Consider the following 21888-nt stretch of genomic DNA (forward strand, 5'->3'; position numbering starts at 1 on the left):
AATAATAATAACAATAATTAAGAAAAGATAAAGGGGAAACAACTACTGTAAACATCCATGTTTTAAAATGTCTCCCTTTGCAAAGCAAGCATGCTGCTAACCTAGCATCTATAGACTGTCTTTACTTAAAAAAAAAGGCAGCTATTTTACACAAACATTTAAACACAAAAGTTAAAAAAAAATTGTCAATTGTAAACACTGGAAAGAACAAAAGTTGGCAAAAATTAACATAAAATTTAAAGAAACGTAGAGTCTGAATACTGCAAATTGAAATACATCCCCCGAAGCTGCGATTTTGGCATTCTTCCTAAAAAAAGATAACAAAACCCAAATAAATGCCTAACGTGGAGAACAGAATTCAGTCACAAAGAGCTCAGGACACTTTGCATACTGAACAAATACAAGGTGAACAGAAATTATAACTTATTTATGAGGCTTTACATATTTCAAACTCGACTGAAAAGTATAAAAATAAATTGTGGACTTTGTTCATTAAGTACCAGCTGTACACGCAGTACAGTGGTTATATCTGCTATACTAACCAAGGAAAGAACAGGGTCTCTTTTTTTTTTTGTCTTTTTAATTTTTTTTGTCTAGGACTAGTTGAGTTTGAGCTTCCCAACCATGCTGCAAATGGTATTTGCAATTTTGCTTATTTGAATATACACAGGGTGAGCTAAGCCCTGATTTGGTTACGGGTTTAACCCTGTTTTTAAAATGTTTTACTTTTTAAAAGCAAGTGCACAACAAATAGAACCTTTCTAGAAATCTTTATAAACAAAACCAAAAAAAAAAAAAGAAGAAAAGAAAAGAAAAAGAGAGATTCCCCCCCTCCCCCCATTTATGCATTTTCTGTTTTGTTTGTTTTTTTAAAAAAAGGCAACAGACACTAGAGGAATGAGATGTGTGTGGTGGTTTGTGTTTTAAATGCTGGGTGAAGTTGTTCTGTCGTTTGCTCTCATCTGTCGCTGATCATGCTTTACTCTCGTTTTCATTTGTTTGTGTGGCTTCATTGGGGACCGTCTTGACTTCTGCTGGAGGGGTCTTCGTTTCCGTTGCTTGCACTTCAGATTTGTCTTCTACTGGGATTTTCCTGAAGAAAAATCACCAAAACAACACAGTTTAGAGGCAGAGGAACACAGACTGTCTACTGCTGAATTAGTGACATGGAAAGAATGTGCTTCTGGAAATAAGCAAATGTATCACCTTGCTCGAGCAAAATAAATGCTTCCAGATGTAGAAGTAAGTAAAATCAAAGTCACCCCCACCCCAGCTTCATTTAGTTCTAGTGAAATGTTCCGTGCTCTTCCTCCTGCCCCGAGTTAACCTACTGGGAGGAGGAGGAGGTCTCAGGTGGCGGCAGAGGCACAAGACATGTTGTGGCGTGCAAAAAGGAGCAAAAAGGAAAACTCAGTCACAAAGGAATGTGATTTTACCATCACTCGACCACGCCACCCAAGTGCCACTTGTATGTATTACAAGTATTACAACAGACTGCCATTGTAGCAGAAAAGCTTGTCTCCCTGCAGCAAGTCAGTCCCAGAACTTCTCAGTACGCTGCAGGAAGGGACACACCGAAGCAGTGACAATGCGCTGGACAATCCACAGGCGAACGGGAAGCCAGCAGCTCGGCGGCTGCAGCTCGGGCTCAGCCCTTTGGCATTTCACTGCAGTCAGAGAAGCCTGTTTGTCCAACGCTCTCCTCACAGCCATGCAAAGTGCCACAAGAGGCACATCTGGGGGCCTCCCTGAAGAAGTGCCGTTGCAGCCCACTAGCCCCAAAGGCAGTCTGAGAGGACTGCAATCTGCGTCACCCTGACGAGCAGGCGAGGTGAGCGTAAGCCTGTCTGCAGCATGGTGCGTGCCCAGGGAGCAGAGGAGCAGCCCAGGCAGAGGAAGGGGACTGCGTCGGCAGAAGGGGCACAGCTCTGCATTCCACCATACCAAGAATCCACTTACATGTCACAGTCCGAGTTGCACTAGCACAGCAGTAACACTTCCTTACCATGGGCAAACCACGTCGTACCGCCCGTCAGCTCAGAACAGATGACAGTCCTCTGCTCTGTTTGTCTCCCTCTAGCACCCAGCACAACAGGGCAGTGGCTTTAGGTGCAGTGAACTGAAGTCAACACGGATTCCTGTGCTCACAGCTGTCAGCAACTGCCATCCAAACCAATGCAGCAGGAGTGTTCTTATCCAACATCTGCTCAACAGCTGGGGACCCTCCTACCAGTTACCCCACTCAGAGTCTGGGTCCAGTTACCAGTCTCCTGTTACCATGTCTCCTGCCAAACACAAGGTGCAGGCTCTTCTCAGCTGAGGAAAGTCCTGTCCAGATGGCGTCTGGCTCCCAAGGAGCCCCAGTGTCACCCTGCCTAGGGGCATGCTGAAGCCCTCTGGATAAACCAGCCGGGAGAAAGGAGACCTGGCAGAGTGGATGGAGCCTCAGCTCTAACACACCATGACAACACACTGCCAAGACCCAGCTGTGCTGTGACTGCTCCTCCTCTCCGACTCATCACGCTGCCTTATCCTTTTGACAGTTCAGGGACAAATCCAGAGGTACCATGCTTTTACAGCTTCTCACAGCACTAGTGTCTGCCCACCTCACACTGAAATAAGTTCTGAAGGGTGCCACCGGTCTGTTACGAAACTGAATTTGGGTGGCTGTGCTGACTGAACTGCAGGAACTCAGACCCTCTGAGAAGAGGCAGTTCCTTTGCACCAAACTGAACCGTTTCTCATCTCTTTCATAAAAAAATAACCTACGTTACACAAAGCTGCATCAAGTCTGAAGAACAACACATCTATGATAAATTTCTGGGGTTGTCTTTTCTCTGCTCCCCTGGCACAGCCTAGTCCTGCTTTCCTTCTCTTTCAAGCCAAACCCTGTTTACTTGGTTCACAGGGGAGTTAGTTTGCTACAGAAACAATAAGATTAGTTAAGAGAACACCCAACAAGAACACAGCACAAGCACCAGCGCACAAGAGACACGGCACACAACCAACAGAAGATTAAAGGCAGCCATACTCGGTCTTTGCAGGAGCAGCAGGTACAGAGCTGTCTGCAGTGGAAGAAGCAAGCTCACGAGCTTGCCCGCTAGTCACACTGGCAGGAGTGGTAGTGCCAAGAGCTGCAAAAACATCCTTTGCAAGATCAATGTCTGGTGTCTTGAAGGTCCCTTCGTCCATTTTAAAGTCCTCATTCTGGGAGGGGTTTGTGGTGCTGCCTGAAGCAGCCTCACTCTTCAGATTGCTTGGGCTCTTGGTTGTCTCTGCTGGGCTCTTCACTGTACTGGGCTGCACAGCTTCCTTTTCAGGGCTCTTGGTGCTTGAGACCTCCTGCTTGGGCTCCGATGGAGCTGGAGGGCTAGTGAGGTTTGCAGGGCTTGGGGCGGCTGGCTTGTTCCCAGCTGCCGCTTTGGAGGCCTCGGCCATGTTAGCAACAGCGCTGGGGCTGAGCACTGCACCTTGGTTGGACAGGACGCTTGAAGACAAATTACTAGTAGCTGGAGTAGAGCTCGGGGTATCACTGAGATCAACAAGGGGGGCCACTTTGGGGGCGGAGGAGGGTGGTGAAGAGACTGAGGTGGCTGCCCCTTTGGCTGGAGTAGCCTGGCCAGGCGACATGGAGTTTGAGTCAGGAATGGCTGTTGCTGGCAGGGCAATACTGGAGGTCAGCGTAGTGGTCTCGCTGGTGGGGCTGTTCTGAGCAGTGGCAAAGGTTTCAGTGATAGTGTCAGAGTTAGTGGTGCCTGTAGTTACAGAAGGCAGCATATCCTCAACAGTAGCTGCAGTATCGGTGGGGTGCCTGCAAAGAGGACAGGAGTAGAAGAGAAAGAGAGACAATGAAGCCTGTAAATGACAGCAGGGGAAAGGGGAGCAGAGTGTAAGAGTGAGAAGGCAAGTGGGTGGAGCAGCAGCAGCATGGCATGTGGTTACAACACACAGAGAACACGGAGAGGTACTCAGAGGAGCAGAAACCTTTCAGAGGTCAAACATGCAAAGACTAGCAAGGGCTGGCTAAGGAGTAACTAGGAAGAGAAAAAGAGCAAAGGGACACGACCTTCAGGGATGGCCTGTTCACACAGATTTTGGTTCAAGCCTTAGCCAGCTGTAACCCCATCAACTTGCAGAGACTCTTGTCTTCTAGCCTAACTTTCCTCTCAGCCTCTTCCACCTAACCTCACAGGGAAGCTGTCTACCAATGCCCGGAGCCTGCAGCCCTGGCCAGGCGCCTGACCTACACACTGGGCAGGAGTGGCAGAGACAGGTCTCTCAAGAAACATTGCTTTACTTCCCTCTCCCTTCCAGTGCTGCAAATAGGAGTCACTGAATCCTGACGAAGAGAGGAGGCATTTCCTCACTGGGACTGCACAAATGGAACATGGAGATGTTACCTTCTCCCTCTCTTCCTGCCCTAAGTCAGGGATTAAGGAACTGAGGGCAATGTATCGACCCTATGCCAAGACTGGCTACTGTCAACATACTCTGGTTCCGTCAGCGGGGTGGTCTCATTGGGCTCTGTGTGTTTTCCCCCGTCGTGGTTGGGGGTCCGCTCCTCTTCAGTCCGCACCTCCACAATAGGTTCCTTGGACTCATCTTTCCTGTAACAAAGGAATTGCATGGAGATTGGCTCCCATTCACACTTGGTATCCTCCTGCAAAAACACGCTGCAAATGCCGACGGCGAATGATAGAAAAAAACTGGCCTAAACAGCAGATTACTTCTTCTTGTCAACCCCCTTTCAGTTATTACCTACAGCACAGAAGACCACCAAAATGTCTAGCATTTGGGCCAGCCACTTGATGGCTACTAATAGGATAAAGCCAAAGAAACAGCTGAAGAAACCCCTTACTGGAAAGATAACGCAGAACCAGCGTGGCCCCAGATCCTTTCAGTCCCCTTCCATCAGAGACAAAGCACCCAGAACTCCCTAAAACAGTTTCTTTTCCCGAGTTGCTGAGGGGACACACTGATAAACAGAAGGAACAACAGGAGTGATGACGGTACTCACGAGAACGCGGCTTTGCCCTCCTCCATGTCTTTGCCCTTGGCTCCTGGACCAGATTTGCCGCATAAGTTGACAGCAATGCACATCAGCAGGCCACACTTGTTCAGGAAGTAGCAGGTGACATCCACAGCCACCAGCAGCAGCACAAAGATAACAATGAGAATGCCTATGATGGCAGCAGTCCCAAGGCCTGACGTGGGGCTCGTGCTGGCTTTAGAGACCAAAGAGAGAAGGAAAGAAGGCATTGCAGTTAGTAGGCGAGTGGGGGCTAGCCACGGCTCAAATTTGGCTACGCTTAGGTTGCAAGCAAGAGAACCTTACAGAAAGCACAGCCCTTCTCTGGCAGTGCTGTGGTACAACCAGAACATTACCCTCAAGAATGAAGGACAATCGACCTGAAAAGACAGATTCATTTGGGCCTAGAGGGACTTCTCCTGTCTCTGTGGGGCTAGGGCCTGGAGAGCAGACCACAGGCATCTCTTCTGCTGTAGCACAGACCCAGCTAGTGCTCTGAAGGGCTCCTCCTTCCCCCCACCACCCACTCAAGATGCAGGCTGGGTCTAGGGTCCAGAGGGACTTCAGCACTGCCAGCCTAGCACATGTGTAAGAGAAGCCTGGACTTGTCCTGGCGGGACCCAGAATAGCGGGTGATACCCGTGGGACCTCAGCACTCATTAGCCCCTTATGTGGTGAAAACCAGAGGAGGAATTAAACCCCCTCCTTTTACTCAGGTAGGACCCAGCTCTCCAGAGCTGGAAGGTGGTAAGCGTTTCACATCTTATCCAGAGAGAGCTGAGCTCATCAGTGGAGGCTCGGGGGTGTTTTCTGTTAGGTAGACACCAATCCAATCCACCTTCTGAGGAAGCAGGTGATAAAGACTGTTGACATTGTCCTGGCCACAGCAGCTGCCCGCTCCACCACACCCAGCTCACCATGTTAATCCAGCTGTAGAATAGGAAAAAATACCTTGCCTTTTCCAGGAGACAAAACGGACAGCAGGCGAGAGGTGCTGATGGAGGCCTAGAAAATACATGGGGGTCCCCACATGGTACCACCTTTGGGGAAACTGCCTGTAACGTTCTACTCACTTGTAAACTGCTGAGTGCTTTCTTACAAATGGGGAGTGGATAAAGACGTCAATTGATCCTGCCAAAACCTCCGATCATCTCAAACCCAGCAGGCACAGCTTTGACTCCTGCCAGCTGCCACTTCCCAGCCTCTTACTGTCAGACCCGAACACAAACTAGTTCTTGATCCCCTTGTTTTATTCAGAGTAATTCTTCCCAAACTGCTGATCTGCAGGCAGAACGTTCAGCCGGTGATTCAGACAGTTCAGCACCTATTTAGATGTAGACCAGACTACTCAGAACCTGCCTGCTACTCCAGACCATCACATCATCTTCCTCCTACTACGGGGCTGTCCACTCGGCCACAGCCTCTGACAGAGCTGCTCGGTGCTGCTCGCTGGGACAGCTGAACAAGAGCAGCACGTCTGTCATTGCCCAAAGGAGTAGTCTGGGGTTTTCTTACCATTAAGATACACATCTAGTAACTGCTACTGCATTTTTTACTGCTGGATGTCACAACCCCCAAACACGCAGAATCTTTTCACCGCAGAAAAGCCCAAAGTACTTAGCCCGATCGATGTTGACTTGGACAAGTGGAGAGAGCATTTCCAGGGAGCCAGAGAGCCATTCCCTCCGCCACACATTTTATTTCTTAAAAACAGGAGACAGAACATCCTCAGCAGGAGGTGGACAAGTGTTGTTTTGTGACCCTGATACGTATTAAGGAATCCAGACTCCAACAGAAAAGTTTCTTTCTGCATTTGACAATGTAAAAGTCGCTTTGAGGTGCCCAACTGACACTCACATCACATCATGTGCAGCAGAACATTCACGTCACAGCTCAGACCTCTGCCAGCACCTTGCAGCAAGCTGCGTAATTAAATTAATCACCCTCCGATGCACGTAGGGAGTGAGGAGGCGACGTATTTTCTCTCTCCTAATGCATTCAGGATTCTTGCGTGGATTATTCAATAATTAACACGTCCCTGTTCACACCAGCTCCCAGAGCAAAAGCTAAAGGTGTGTTAAACCTTTCTTCTCACCTGCATCACCTCTGAGAATAAGCTCCTTGCAGGGCTAGTAAAGGCGCACGAAGGAGAGCTTCACAGACAGGATTACAGGATAATGGTTCCTTGCTGTGCCTCCAAAACGCACCTCATCTCAGTCACCAGCGCAGGAGTGAGACAAAGTATTTGGTCCTGGGACAGATGGAATTTTCCCAGGTACTAGAAGGCATCTTCTGGAAAATTCCATCCAAACAAGAGCCCTAATCTTTGATGCCTGTCCCACCAGCTATTACAAGACCTGTCAGTATCAGCTATAAGCACCTTAAGCTCAGGAATTACGTGTGGCATCAACAGCCTTACACATTGCCTACACCTCGTCTGTGAACCACCCACTGCGCGTGACCCACCTGAACTGCGACAACGGCCCAAGCTGCCAAGCCGTTAGGACAACCACAGCCTCCGCCTCTCGGGCACAGCTGAAGCTGCTGGGTCCCCAGCAGGCAGCGCAGCAGCGGCTGCTGCCAAGCACCTCTGTGCTCACGCGGTGCACTGGACTTGGGCGAGCTGCCTGACGGGGGTAGTAAGGAAGGAACTGGTGCCCTTCCCTGTGCAGGAGGCAGTTTGCTTTGCCATGGGGGATCAAAAGGTTCAGCGTTTCCACGGGATCCTGGGACACCCTTTCACTTCTGGCAATACCAAGGCACGTGTATAAAACAGGGATACGAGGAAGTGAAAATCAAAGAGTACCTCTGCCTTTGGCATCAGTATGACTAAGGTGGGAAACCTGGTTAGAAAATGTGCTGAAGATGGTTTGGGGAAATATCATAATCGTGGTGAAGAACTAAAAAAAAATTTACTTGGGAAACTCAGTCAACGGAACTTCAAAAAAGAAACGTGCAGGGGTGGATTAGGCCATTAGCCCGATATGCCGCAGAACAGTACTTACAGTGAAGGCACTTTATTTCAGCAAAGATTCAAAAGCTGGAAACAGAAGGTGGATGAGCTCAGGCTAGGAGTAACGTACAAAATTTTAACAGAGATGGAGAGTTTAATGCCATACCCCCAAATGCTGTGGTCTTGCAGCCACAGAAAATCATCTGCAGCTGATCCACAGAATTGCAAAGAGCACCCAAGTCACCCCGAGTGACCGTGCTGCCAGACACCAGTCCACGAGAACTGCTGGTAGCAGACAGACTGGCCCTGAAAATGTGGAATTCACTGCACAAGGTTATAAAGAACACTGAGTGCTACTGCTCCCGAAGACCCGGTGTCTGCTGTTATAGCTACAAAATCTCTTCTCCCTGAACACCCAAAGGAGAGCTACCTAATAGGTAGAGTCCCCGCTCCTTGTTTCTCCCTCCTTTCCAAACCATTATCTCACCAGCCCTGCCCCAGGGATCGGAGCAGCTGCAACAGGAAAGGCTGCCAGGAAGAAGAGCACAGAGTTAGGGAGAACGAGGGCAGATCTGCAGAGGAATGCCCTTGTTTTTGTGCTATTCTCAGATTTTACAGACCATGAAACTGGGCCAAGGTAATTGCTTGCAATTTTTTTTTCTAGGCTAGTAAGAAAGCTCCACAATCTTCAGTAACTTTCCAATCTTTTCCACTAGTTCTGATTTTATAAATTCTAATCCATTACATGAATTGATATTCCAAATCTTTCAGAGATTAGCAATAAGAAAGAATAATATAAGAATACTTAAAGACCCCTATGAATTCGGAGGCTGTTGGTGATGCCTTTCTTTTCTCTGTGTGTATTTTGTAAACAAATTTTGCTGTTGCTGTGACATACAAGAAGCACGTAGTGTATCATTCAGCTTCACAGACTGTCACATAGGATTACATTAAATTGATCTACAACTAAGAACTATTCAATCCATCCCATAGTTAAATTTAAGTTGTATTTAATCAAACTAATATTTAGACACTTACTATCCCTAATGAGTTTGCTGGGGCCTAAAACAAGTCAGTGTACGAAAGGAGAGTACAAACAAACAGGTTGTTGAGCACCGGCTGCAGACACTGTGTGTACGAGAGTACCTGGCTATCTCCAGCGAGTGCTACTGTGTAAATAGATTGTGGATGTTTCTGACCTGATCCAGAGCACATCCAACCTGATGAAAAATGTTCCACCAATTGTCTTTTGGAATTTGCAGGGCCATGAGGAAACACAAGATGTTAAAAATTTGAGTCCTTAATTCTAAAGAATTTATTAATTACTATTTTTTCAATGAAAAATGAGCTTTCTGCAAGACGGCCTTTTCTAATCACCCTTATTTTGCAGAGGACAATAATAAAATGACCCATCAACTTCACTTCCTGCAAGTCTGCCCAGTCATCTGCCCTGCCAGACAGCGCAGAACCACCCGGATGTGTCGTCCTAGTGAGGTCTCAGCTAGAGCATGCAGAGAATGTTCAGGCACAGGCAGGCAAAGAGATGGAAAAGGGATGGAGAGGAGGAGATACGATTCCAGGCATTTCAAAGTCCTGCAATATTGGGCAGAAAAGAATGAACAAAACGAACAAACGAAAATTCATTTAATGAATCAGAAAAAAACCCCAAAACAAAGCAGAAGAAAAGCTTTTTGTTCTCAGTGGATGCTACAGCTTTAATTTGCAAACACTTCAAAGTATCCTTCAAACAAGGGGTGCCGCATTTTACAGACCTCGTTCTCTCAAGACAGTTTAGAAAACCAACGTGCAAGCCACCTTCTGCTCCAAGTGACAACAGCTTCTGTCTCCGCAGATCGAGGCTCAACAAGTTCTGCTTGTTTTCAGCTGAGCTACAAGGTAGCAGAAACGAGCAGCAGACCTTTCCTGCCACGACACGAGGGCCTGGATATTTCCCAAAGCGACTAGCAAACACCTTTGAGACTGTCGCCCACAACGAGCGGTTTCAGTGCTTTGCTCGTGGCCTCAAGCTCTTATTTTCCTACAAGTGACTCCCTTTCCAAGGATGAAAAGTGGAATATGAGCACACAGAAAGGAAAAAACTGAAAGCAAAGAGTAAGTCACAGGAAGATCCTCTTTTCAGGAGTACACCAGACTGACCCTCAGTCCGTCCTCTGCCACAGCTGCCTTCTGCACTACGGCAACGCACACACCCCAGGGCCACTGGCTGCTCGCTCTACTCCACCAGCCCCAAGAGTCAGGAGAGCTTTGAGAACTTCTTTTTATCTAGCAGAAACTAGATGCGAACAACTGCAGCTGATCCTGGTGGAGCAGAACGTTACCAAATACGACCTGCCTTTCCAATGCAGGCAGGCAAAGCAATGCTGCGACAAACACCTTCGAGACTTGGCACAGAACTGGGGGTAGGGCTGCTGGAGTCCACGAGCCCTGTGAGATTTTACAAGGCTCTGCAGTTCATCACACAGCCACGGAAACATCTTTTCTACGGGTTGAGGTTCCAGCCTTCCTGTAGGTACGACTTGTTCATGTGTGCTTGCAAGGTTGCACGTGTGTGTGCTGAAAGTCTGCACGTTTCCGGTTCTCGTTCCCAGTCTGGATCTACGTCTCATCTCTGAGCACAGAAAAGAGAGCTGGCTCTTCTGCAACGTCTTTTTATTTTATTTTACTGACATGAAGAACAAGGCCTAGGACCTTGTCCAGCATTGACTGTCAGACCTCAAGGATCCGATGTGTATTAGTATCTGGCACGTTAGCAATACACATGAACTGGTGGTGAAAATGTCTGTTATGCTCCTTATTTTCACAAACACTGGGACAGAAGCTTTGTTAAAAATATTCCATGTATTTAAAAAATCTTGTTTGCCATGGAGTATGGGATTCATTTCAAGTAACTTCAGCCATGTAAATGATCTCCCATCTGCTGCCCTGGGCTTTGCCTAATCACCAGAGAGAGCATAATGCGTCTCCACTGCCTTAAGGCACCTCTCCTTGACCAGAACGGAGAGCCCCCAGAGGGGCTGCTCGCTCTCAACACCACACTACATAAAGCTATAGTTCAGGCAAGATAATTTTAATAACCTATGAATTGGGCGAGATGTATCTCCACCTCAGTTAGTAACCCCCGTTTGTGGATAAGGGGAAATCCACAACACGAGCTGCTATCAGATCTACAGAGGAATGAATGAGGCAAATTCAGCTGCAGGGAAAGGTCGCACCACTTTTTAGTATTGGGATTGCTCTTGCTGTACCTCCGTAACACTGAAGTGTAAACCCAAAACATCTAACAAATTTTCTATACTCTAAAACACTGGAAGTGAGGGGGTTTTAAAAAGAAATCCACATGCTTTCGTGCGCAACACCTGCACAAGGTTTCATTTATAATTTAGAGAGAAAAGCAGTTCACAAATCATAATGAACACAGTCTGAATAAACACAGCAGAGTTTATGCATAGTTAGACAAGACTGCCGGCAGAGTGGTTGGTTTGTCCCTATTAGGATTTTGTTAGACAGATTACTCCCATTTGAGACATTCTGTACAGACAGTTCAGCAACTATTTGTCAACAATTTCATCCTTGGCAAGCTCAGGCTCGCTCACAAAGAGAAACCCCGAGGGAGAGACAGACCATTTTCAGAAGAGCATCAGAGCCAACTGGATTTCCCATCACAAAGACAATTCATGAGGGGCACAGGGGTTTTTGTTGTTGTTGGGCTGGTTTTTTCGTGCATAAGTTTGGTTTTTTGATGGTCTTTTTATCAAGAAAAAGGAGAAAAGTCAACTGCAGTTTGTTCGATGAAATGCAATACACAGCACTTGGTAACAAAGATGCACTATATTGCACTGATGTACATCGTGGGTTAATCCTGTCTGGTAGTGTCACATGCACAATTAACCATGAATATTACTAAAGATCAGTAATAGTAATAATAATAATTTAGCTGCTCAGGTAACTTGATTCAAGCTAATCTCTTCTGTTAAAACGGCAGGAAAAGGGATCTCTCTGTGAAGCTGACAATCCAGCAGTGGAAAACCAGAAAATGTTAGCCAAGCATCCATTGCAGTGTTGTATGCTCATGAGCTCTACTATGCCCCAGGTCCACTACGGGTCGTGAGACACTTGACTGCACCCAAGGGGCCAGTGAAGTCACAAAAATTCAACCACATAAGAAGAAGACAGAAAGAAATTTCTTCAGTGTGATTCCTACAGGATGTTTATATGCAGAACACCACATCAGGAAAACCACCCACGGCCACCAATTTGCATCCACATGCAAAAGCTCACAGAGATATCTGGGCAACCAGGAGGATCATCTCTTACAAATCTTCTTTCTCTTTTTCTAGTCTGTGGTTTTAGGTTTGTGGCTTTAGAAACCTTTTGCACAATACACTGGCGATCAGCACCAGATGTGCAGAGAAATCAGTAAAAAGCAGCAGCTTAAAAGGCTTTCAATACTGTACCTTCCTTTGATGAAAAACAGCAAGCAAAGAACAACCACATAAATCTTTCTTTACATCCAGTAAAAAGGGGAAATTCATTAAAAGCAACAAAAAAAGTTAAAGAGAAAAAACTTGGCTTAAACCTTTTTTCCTTGTTATAAAATACTGACTCTTTCAAATTAAACTTTTTTAAAGTGTTCTGTGTTGGTTGTGAGGGGGTTTTTGTTTGTTGGCTTTATTTTTTTTTTCTGAACTGACATGATCCTCTGAAGCAAAGTTATCTGCTTTCACACCTTGGTAGGACCCAGGCCTTTTCAAGCAAATATTGCTTTATTTTATTTTAAGTTTCTAACAGAGCAAAAGCAGAGTCACTGCAGAAAGAAGCAATGAAACAAAGGAGAACGACGTTGATGGACTTCCCAAGGTCGCTGCAGGTGCCAGACAATGGTTCCCAGGAGGGGAAAATATGGTTGTTTAAAAACAAATTTGGTGCATGTGGCAAGCGTGGATGTTTCCCCGTGAGATCCAAGGTGACATGTATGACGACAGACATCGGAAAGGAGTAAGGGGAGAAGGGAGAGGGGAGGGAAGAAAGGACGAGGAAGAAAAAGAAAGAAAGAGAGAAAGAGAAAAATAGATAAAAAAAATTAGGTCATAAATATAGAAAACATAAGAATCAAAGGTTTATTTAATTTTGTAAATTAAAATGGCTAAAGAAGAGCATTAGCACATTCACACCGACAAAAGTGCCGGTTCGGAAGCTCAGCAACGTCCAAAGCCACAGAACAGGGTCCAAGTCAGGGTTTAAGGGGTTCGCAAGCAAATGAGATTAAAAATGATGGAACAGAAAGCTCAGCGGGAAACAAAAGAAAATGGTTATCTGGTATTTGAAAGGACATACTGCCTTTTACATATACCAAAAAAAAAAAAAAGAAAAGACAAGCTTTTGTGTAGCAGACAATCCAGCTGCCTGTCCAAGCCCTTCCCCAAAGCCTGTTGCACCAAGGACTTGGATAACGGATCCAGGGGACTAGAACCCTGGAGAAGCAAAAGGTCTCTGTCACCGTTGGCCTTCCCACTGCTTGTCCACTGCTCCAGTGCAATTATCACTACCCTGAGAATAACAGCCTCACCCTTCCAACCCTTCAAGTGCACTGCACGGAGGACGATGGTAACAAAGACTTTACACAATAAATACACGTTCTGGCTGCAGGAAATTCCCAGCCGTTCCTGTCAAGCAGAGCGATGCTGTGTTGGAGGCACTGGCTCTGACTTCTATGTAGCTCATTTTGAAACCAAAACGTAAAAGCTAAATGTCACGAAAACAACAAGAGATGCTAAAGGACGACACACAATACCTCTTCTCTCCTGCAGTCTAGCGTACCTGCCTTCAATTCAGTGGAGGCCGGGGGCTGCACGTCCGAAAAATCTCCCCTGCCCTCCGGACATACCTGCCCCAATGTTACCAGTTCGGGGATCAGCTCAGGGAACCAAACGGTCTGGAAATCCCTTGGAAAGCCTAACAGAAACCAAACTTCTCTTCAAAATGAAAAAACCTAGAGAAACAGAGTCGGGAATCCAGCCGAGTCAGCAGTAAGCAGTTCCCGGAGCAGTGCGCTGCTCGCCCCTGAACCACAGCACTTGGGGAACCAACTGCATCCCCCTGTTGGGCCAATCCTGCAGCGAATCTGCGCTCGGAAACGTCAGCAACCATTTGAAAAGTGGTCATTTCAGAGTGCAGTTTGAGCGGCAGCCTCCAATCCCCAGTCCTCCTATGCTTCACACTGGTCTGAGGAATAATTTCAGAAAGGCCAAAAGAAATTACACCTGTGATAAACCGGGCTTTTTACCCCCCTTTTTCAGAGGGTGCCTGCCCACGTCACTGTTGGATTTACGGGCCTCCGTGGCACCTGGGCTTGCTGCTCCTCCCATCGCCATGGACTAGAATACGACCACCCATATTCTCCACATCTGCTAATACACCTGTGCAGACATGCCAGCTGTCCCAGTAGCTTTGCTGTCCCACTGGGCACGTACCAAAGGCTAACAGAGAATATCAGCACAGGAAGGTGACAGTGGTTGCACACAAAGGACTGCGGAGGAAGAAAAAGACTGATCAGTACTTGTAACTCTGCCTGGGGAGATACATCACAGCGCACAGGAACCACCTTCTGCTGTTTCCAGCCTACCGCATTGGGCTCTTCAGCTCTGAACTGACCTTAAGTCACTCTTTGCCAAATTACCCTCACTTTCTCCTGCCACACCAGTCACAGTTGTCCTTCAAATATGTGAGAGCAGTAAGTATTAGAGCTGTTGAAAATGAGAATCAGAGAGTAAGTTGTTTAATGAGTTACTGAGGGTCCTTCCACCCAAACTACAGCCCTGTTCAGGTACACATCCCAATCTCTCTTTTGCCCCATTTCCCTCTTCCTCCCTGCCATACACATTTTTCAAGCCCCAGCAAACTAGGTCACTCATTTGTATGCTTAACAGCATTATCTGGCTTAATTAAGCGGAGTTTCAGCACGCAAACTGCACAAGGACTCAGCTGTTTCCTTCGGCCAGGAAGGGAGTGGGCATAGTGGGGGCAGACCAAGGACTGAATTCTCAGTGCAAGGGAGATACTGAAGAAAACTCTCTAGTTGTTCAGAAGCAAAACACGAGGCTGAGTTAACAATCTGGAAGACAAGATAAAATCAAATCTCCCCCTCAGTACGGACTGTCAGCAGCTATCCTGGCATGAACACACCGCGTAGCTCTGGCTGTGCGGTGAGAACTTCTCTTAACTGACTCACCAGCTTTCAAGTTTGCCCATCTGCCTGTAACCAATCAGAACTTTGATTTACAGGAGTCCAGCAGTTTCATCTTAGAGGTTTTGTTGGGTTTGTTTGGGGTTTTTTTCCCCTCTTTTTAATGCACATTACTACTGCCTGTGTAGAAAGCAAATACTGGCTGTGCTTTCAACACCTTCCAGCGAACTGTTACATTCCTAACACCTCAGCAATAGGGGCTGCTTGGGTTTCGTCGCATTTGTGCCTCTACCTCACTTTCTAGGCATGCTAATAAGTACAGTCCATCTGAAACAAGCATTTCCAGCAGCGTTCTAATGCTCTTTCATTACTTCTTCCAAATGCCCTACCCAACATCAGAACAGGGCTGTTTTAAACGGACTGTAATTGGATCTCCACTTCAGTTAGTAAAAAAACTTCAGAGAAAGATTTTAAGCTCCGCCTTTCCAACATCTAGCAAACTCTTCAGACCTTTAGTTCTCCAGAGGCTGAGCTAGATGGACAAACAAGCAGCAAGCAAGCCCGAAGCAGATCTGGAAGGGCGATCTGCATCGTGAAAACCACCCCTCCAGAGATCTGACTGGTCTAAAAGAGACCAAAAGGCTTTAGCTGAAAACTGGAATCCTACTTTGTGGTTTCAGAAAGCGTTTTCTACCCACTGCTTTTCTCAGCTGGCAACCCTGTTACCCTGATACAAAAGCCAACATTCCCTGTACACAGCCAGACAAGGATTTGTCTCCCAGCATTCCTAACAGGGTACTGCTAGTGCTGTACATACTGTAGCACGGGCTACAGCACAGGTATGTACGCGGCAAAAACTAAGCTCTGGATGGGTAACCAATCGTGATAATGGCTTTAAGCAAGCAAGTTGTCAGGGTTACTCAGGCACATTAAAGGATGCAGCACTGTTGCATTAATTGGAAGCAGAAAACAATGGTAAAGCTTGTGACTGCTGTACCTGGGATGACAGTAGGCTGAGCAGAAGTTCGGAAAGCGTAGTGAGCTGGTTTGGACTTCCCTTGCTGGTTTTCAGCTATCACATAAACCTCATATTCTGCATTCCAGTCCAGGGACTTGAGCATGACGTGGTCACTGCCAGACGGAAGTCTGATCTCTGGTTTCCACTCTGAGGAATGCTTCTGCAGAGCAGCGGGATGACAGGCAGGGATGCAGAACACACGGCACAACATTAGTAGACAGCTTTGAGAACACTGCAACAGTTATCCAAGAAATGGGAGAGTGGGAAGGTTTCTACACAAGCACACCTTTCTCAGCTCATTCGGGCGTGCAAACCAGCACGTGCTGTTGGCTCCAAGTGGAGAGGACAAGCGATACTGAAGCAGCCTCTTTCCTGCATTTCCTGTTTTCCGCATTGTTATCACACCTAAAGAAAACCCCTCAGTTCCTCCTCTCATCTTAGCTGTATCACTTGACTACTTCCATTTCAGAAGGGAAAAGCTGCAACTTCTGTATGTCTCTGCCCTGCAAAGCACGTTAAGAGTGTTCTTTCATGTCTCGGTATGTCAAATTTAACTGATCCGAGAGACAGATTTACCTCTTGACACCCTATACGCTCCCACCACACTTGCTCAGCAGATATTCCTGCACTGGCTGCCTACAAGATCTTAGCTTCAGCCTGCTCTGCCTACATAGCAAAGCCTGAGTGCTGAACAAATCAAATCAGGTTTGAGCGTCAGTCATACTTACAGCTTTGTATTTGATCAGATAATGCCTAATTGGGGAGCCACCATCATCCTGCTTGATAACGTTCACTTTAATGGAGTTTCCATCTTCTCCCATCTGACCTTCCAGTTTGGGTGCGCTGGGTTCCCCTGAAACAATGGTGAATTTATGTTTATTTCTAAAAAAAATAATTAGAGAAAAAGTACTCATCAAAAGCAGAATTATACTCAGCTGCCAGGCTATCAGACTCACTCCGATGCAGACGCAGAGGACACGGTGTGTCTGGGGTACAAACGTTTGCATGACCCCAGAATTTCTTGCTCTGGGTAGTTTCTTTTCACTGACACGAGTTACCATTTTCCTGTGTGCTGGAATGGAGTCAGAGGCTAAGTGAGGAAGACCCCCCCCTGCCCCAAGGACATGCTAGAGCCACGACCAGTTCCTCACTAGTTTTGTTGTAGAACTGATGTGAAACACCCAGAAATGTGAAGATAAGGTATATGGCAAACAGGTAGGGCTGCTCCTGTGAAACACAGATGCAAAGAGCATCACTGAAGGGGGACCTTACACTTCTCATACAGACTTGTTTGCACTTCACATGCTGTTTAGGTTTTATTGCTGCTGGACCAGAGACTCACTGGTGGTCTCGCTTAAATGAGTGTGGAAAAAACGGTGCTGAACCATGACGGCACTTTTCACTCAGCTTGCACTGGTGTAACTATCTGCAGTTAACAGAGGCTGGAGAGAGCCAGACCCCTTGACTTTCCTGTAATAACCATCCTTTAAAGAAAAAGCGATCATTTCCCAATTTGCACCCCTGGCATCAGCAGAAAACTGAAACGCCATTTGCCTCTGCAAGGCACGCTGATCTACAACCACAACCCACGTCTCTCAACAGCTGCTTTTTCTGGCCAATTCCTCCATAACCTGCGCACACAAGCTGCAGAGGAGCGTTCCCCAATCCCAACTCAAGTACTTCCTTCTTGCACCTTCACTTTCACACCTCTCCTAACAAAAGTCAGCCCACAGACTGTCTGGTTACATATCTACACACTCCCACCAACCCCCCGCCGTCAGAAATATTGCAGCCAATTGCTCAAGACACATGCTTTTTGCTGGGCTTAGAAGTCCTTCAGAACTTCTGACCATTCTGGCTGCTCGTCTCTGGAGGCTATTCTGCCCCATTTCTTCACGGGTACTTTAAGCAAAACCAACACTGCTAAGTTAAAACTTACAAATCAGCTGCATTTGGCAATTCCAGCAAACTCCTGAGATTAACTACACTCTGCTGGCAGGTCTCATTACCGGGACCTAATTCTTACAGGTATTTTATATAAAGTGATTGAATGTTAGAAAGCAGAAAACTCCTACACCTCTGTTTTACCACGGCTATGCATATTCCATGCATGTATTTATTCTTCTGAGTGGTGAACAGCCCATTTAGAGCTGACTACACAAAATTTACAGACAGAGAATACAACAGACAACACGCATCCTGTATTTTGCTGTGCACCTTGAATCTGAATACGCTTCCCAAACGTTTGCTAATGCTGAGCACACACTTGACCATTCCAGCTGTAAGTGACCTACAGTTCTGCTGAAGCACCTCTGCCTTTACTAATAGAGCCCCTTGTGGTTGGCACCATGGGCTTTCTTGTGCGCGTGCTCACAGATACACCGAAGTGTGATGAAATACAATTAAAAGATGATCCAGTTCTGAATATTAAAACAATGAAACGGTGACATTCGTGACTTAAGAGCCTGAATGTAACCAAATGAGAACAAAACCAGGACGCTGAAGGAGTTTGGTGACTTTTAAAAAGCTCAGCCTGTTACTTGGAATAAAACTTTCAAAAAGACTTCGTTCTGTTGCATTACACTCATTCAGAAAGGAAACAAGAAGCCAATAGTTGTATTAAGATCAACTTTGAAAGAGAAGATCAGTCATGGGAATTTACAGGAGCTTCTTTCTACCCTAAAAAGCTTCTCAATGCTAAACCTGTTCTGCCTGGATTTGTATTAAGCTGTTAATGGAGAGCACGTGCATTCCTGACTGGAGAGAGAAAGGCTGATCTTCCAATATCTTTCAGAGTTGATCTTCAGAAGTAATTTGAAGTCTTTTCCCATCCCCTTTCCGCTTCAAAGAAACAATTCAAGCACTTTTTTTGGTGTGTGAAACATTGATGAGGAAACTGCAACACCTAAACTGAAACAGTAACTGAAGATTAATTACATTTTTTTTTGGTAGGCTAACACATGCTCTAACACACCAACTGCTCCAAGGAGGTGATTACAATATACACATTTGTATTTCACCACGTAGTGACTTCTCTGAAAGGTGTAAAGAGGGAACACTCCTTTCTTCCAAGTTGTATTTCTCTTTCCCAAATCCTTGCCTCTGCCTATATCCCCTTTACAGGATTTCCACCATGTGAGCTGGACACTCAGGAGCTGTATTCCACCCTGCGCCAGGTTCCTAGTGACCGTTCATTGAAAACCCAAAGGTGACGCTCCCAAGGTGACCACCGAGTGCCCCTGCATGGCTCTCTAGCACGGGTTGAAGCAGATGGCTCACGGGATAGGTTTTCCTGTTTACGTTACCGGGGTGCTGAGCACTCCTCCCTCACACAGTATACGGCCACTCATCTCTCGAGAAAGGACAAGAGAACGGTGTGTTTACCTGCTGACCGCATTTGCCATCTACTCTATAGAGGAAGGGTGGATTTTTGTATTCACCACCAGCTAACTGAGGCTGCACATTTGGAAAGCCCTTTCCCAGCCCATGTCTCTCCTGGAATTATGAATGCTGAAAGATTGAAAATAAAATGGAAACAGGCGAGTTCTGGATGAGCAGAACAACCTCATCTAGCAGGCACACTGAAAATACCAATTAACCAAGCAATTGTGTTTTTTTTTCTTTCCTCAGTCCTAAAAGAAAAACATCACCGCAAAGGTTACTTGTTTGACTATTGAGTTTGAGTTGAAGAAGCTCTTACTGCAATAATAGTGTCACAACTATTAATCAGTAATTAAATGAAACCAGAAGCACATGTCTTGTTCTATCATTTTTTCCACACAAGAAACTAGCTCCCAGTAACAGCGAGGAGCATTCACGGCTACTTATTTTGCTGGACACTGAGCCACTCGACACTGCTGAAACAAGTATGAGCACCAAGGTTGCTGTATTTGTGGCAGACTTGATGAACAGCTTCCCTGAAAACCAGACAGTACAAGATGAACATCTCCTTGGTACTCTTTCTCATCCTCATCTCAGAGATAATTATTAATAAGAGATCTTTACGTGAAAAGGGAACATTGTACTTATAGAATTTGATCTCTTATCTAACATAGGCTATAAATTTTTTCCAGTGATTGAGCACCAAGACTGAAACGTGAAGGAACATCCTTTGGAAAGATGCTCATTCTTGATAGGTTTTAAATGTCAGCGATGCTGCTGTACCTTATACACAGCCAGGCCGATGATTAATTACCCTCTCTGCTGAGACTTTTCTTCATTGTGAATTGTCTAGTTTCTAGCCCCCAAATCCTTCCTTCCCCAAAAGTTTAAATGCACTTCTGCTCTGAGAAACATTCCCTTCAAATAGGAGGATATGGACCACTCCTAACGGCTGAAACCCGACAGGTACAGAATTGCAAGCCCTGGTGAAGAATACTTTAATTTTCTCTCCATAAATAGATGGCATTTACTTTATCTTAAGCAGGCAGATGTAATCCAGTACAGGGCTGTAAAATAAAAAACGGGTTAGTGTGTAGTTTCAAACAATGGAGGAAGAAGTTTAGTGGGAAAAGTTTAGTCCAGCAGAACCAGCATCCCTATGAGTCAAAATATCAGTAGCTGAAGAGAGAAGGTTGTCATCAGAAGGTTAGAGAAGAAACTCATGCTCACAGAACATGCATCCTCCCTACAGGATAGGGGCTGAAAAGCAAAAGCTCATTACAAAGGTGTGCTCCATGCCTGGGCATCTCCCATTTACACATTGCAGAAATCTGCCTATTCCGCCTATGAAATGTGGGACCCTTAACGAATCCCCCTCGTCATGCTGCTACTGGGCTTACTGCTGGCCAGTGTGGGACACAAGACACCGCGACGAGGTGGCTCCACCCTTGCAGCTCCTGTCTTTCTAGGAAGCAGCACAATCATTTTGCTGCCTTCAGTAGGGGCTGCCCACCGGCTGCACTGTCCTGGATTCCAGTGCACAGTCCTAGCGCAACCCTGCGACTGAATGACACGTCCCAGGAGCCATCTAAGTGTTACTGCATGGTCCTCCTTCTCCAGCAACCAAGTTCATAACTTTAAGGAAGCAGCCAGTGCTTTGGTCCGATAAGCACAGAGGATCCTACATGCATGAAGTACAACATTATTTACGATGGCACTGTCCTGTCAGGGTACACATCACTGGGAACCCAGTGTTAAGCTCAGAGATCCATTCTTTGGGCTTCAGATATAACTCCTAATGAATCTGAGCAACTGTACTTGAAATGAGGACCTGTTCTGCAGGCTCTTGAGGCCCAAATCACTCACTACCTGTTAGCTCCTGCACATGATGTGAGGGTAGCTGAGGACAGTGCTCTGAGCCACTACGTTTTCAAACCACTTTTTATCCACTCCTGCTAAACCATTAGCAGCAATGTTTCAGGGAAGCAGTAAGTGCTCCCTGGTATCCTTTCATCGTTATTTAACTTACATTCAAAGTGCTTCCTTGAGCTAATATTAGTCTGATTTAGCTGGATTGCAGAGGCTGTTTTTATTTATCGGGTGTTCCGAGAGCGCCACAAGTACCAGGACTGGACGCAGCTGTAGTGAAAAGTTGAGGTGGGGAAAGGAGAGAGTATGAAAAAGCAGCACAAACTTTACCCTAGTCCCAGGTCCAGCACTCAGTGTGTGCTGGACCCCAGAAGTGACAGCAGTGCAGATGACAGACCTTTTATCACACCTCTTCTCTGCTCCTACCAAACGTG

The 21888-nt window shown here is 46.2% G+C and overlaps 1 protein-coding gene across 1 annotated transcript in view; it reads right to left on the reverse strand.

Annotated features, from left to right (window-relative positions):
- Nucleotides 1–931: 931 nt before the first annotated feature.
- The window catches only part of NCAM1 (neural cell adhesion molecule 1), a 67488-nt gene continuing 46531 nt past the window's right edge, over nt 932–21888 (reverse strand). The window contains exons 14-19 of the mRNA XM_010136700.1: nt 16933–17057; nt 16184–16364; nt 5018–5225; nt 4491–4607; nt 3032–3811; nt 932–1093 (exon numbers count right to left, since the gene is read on the reverse strand). Of these exons, the coding sequence (XP_010135002.1) occupies nt 973–1093; nt 3032–3811; nt 4491–4607; nt 5018–5225; nt 16184–16364; nt 16933–17057 (1532 nt within the window). The 3' untranslated portion in view covers nt 932–972. The remainder of the gene's footprint in view (nt 1094–3031; nt 3812–4490; nt 4608–5017; nt 5226–16183; nt 16365–16932; nt 17058–21888) is intronic.

The sequence above is a fragment of the Buceros rhinoceros genome, unplaced genomic scaffold (assembly GCF_000710305.1).
Source record: "Buceros rhinoceros silvestris isolate BGI_N320 unplaced genomic scaffold, ASM71030v1 scaffold9205, whole genome shotgun sequence".
NCBI lineage: Eukaryota > Metazoa > Chordata > Aves > Bucerotiformes > Bucerotidae > Buceros > Buceros rhinoceros.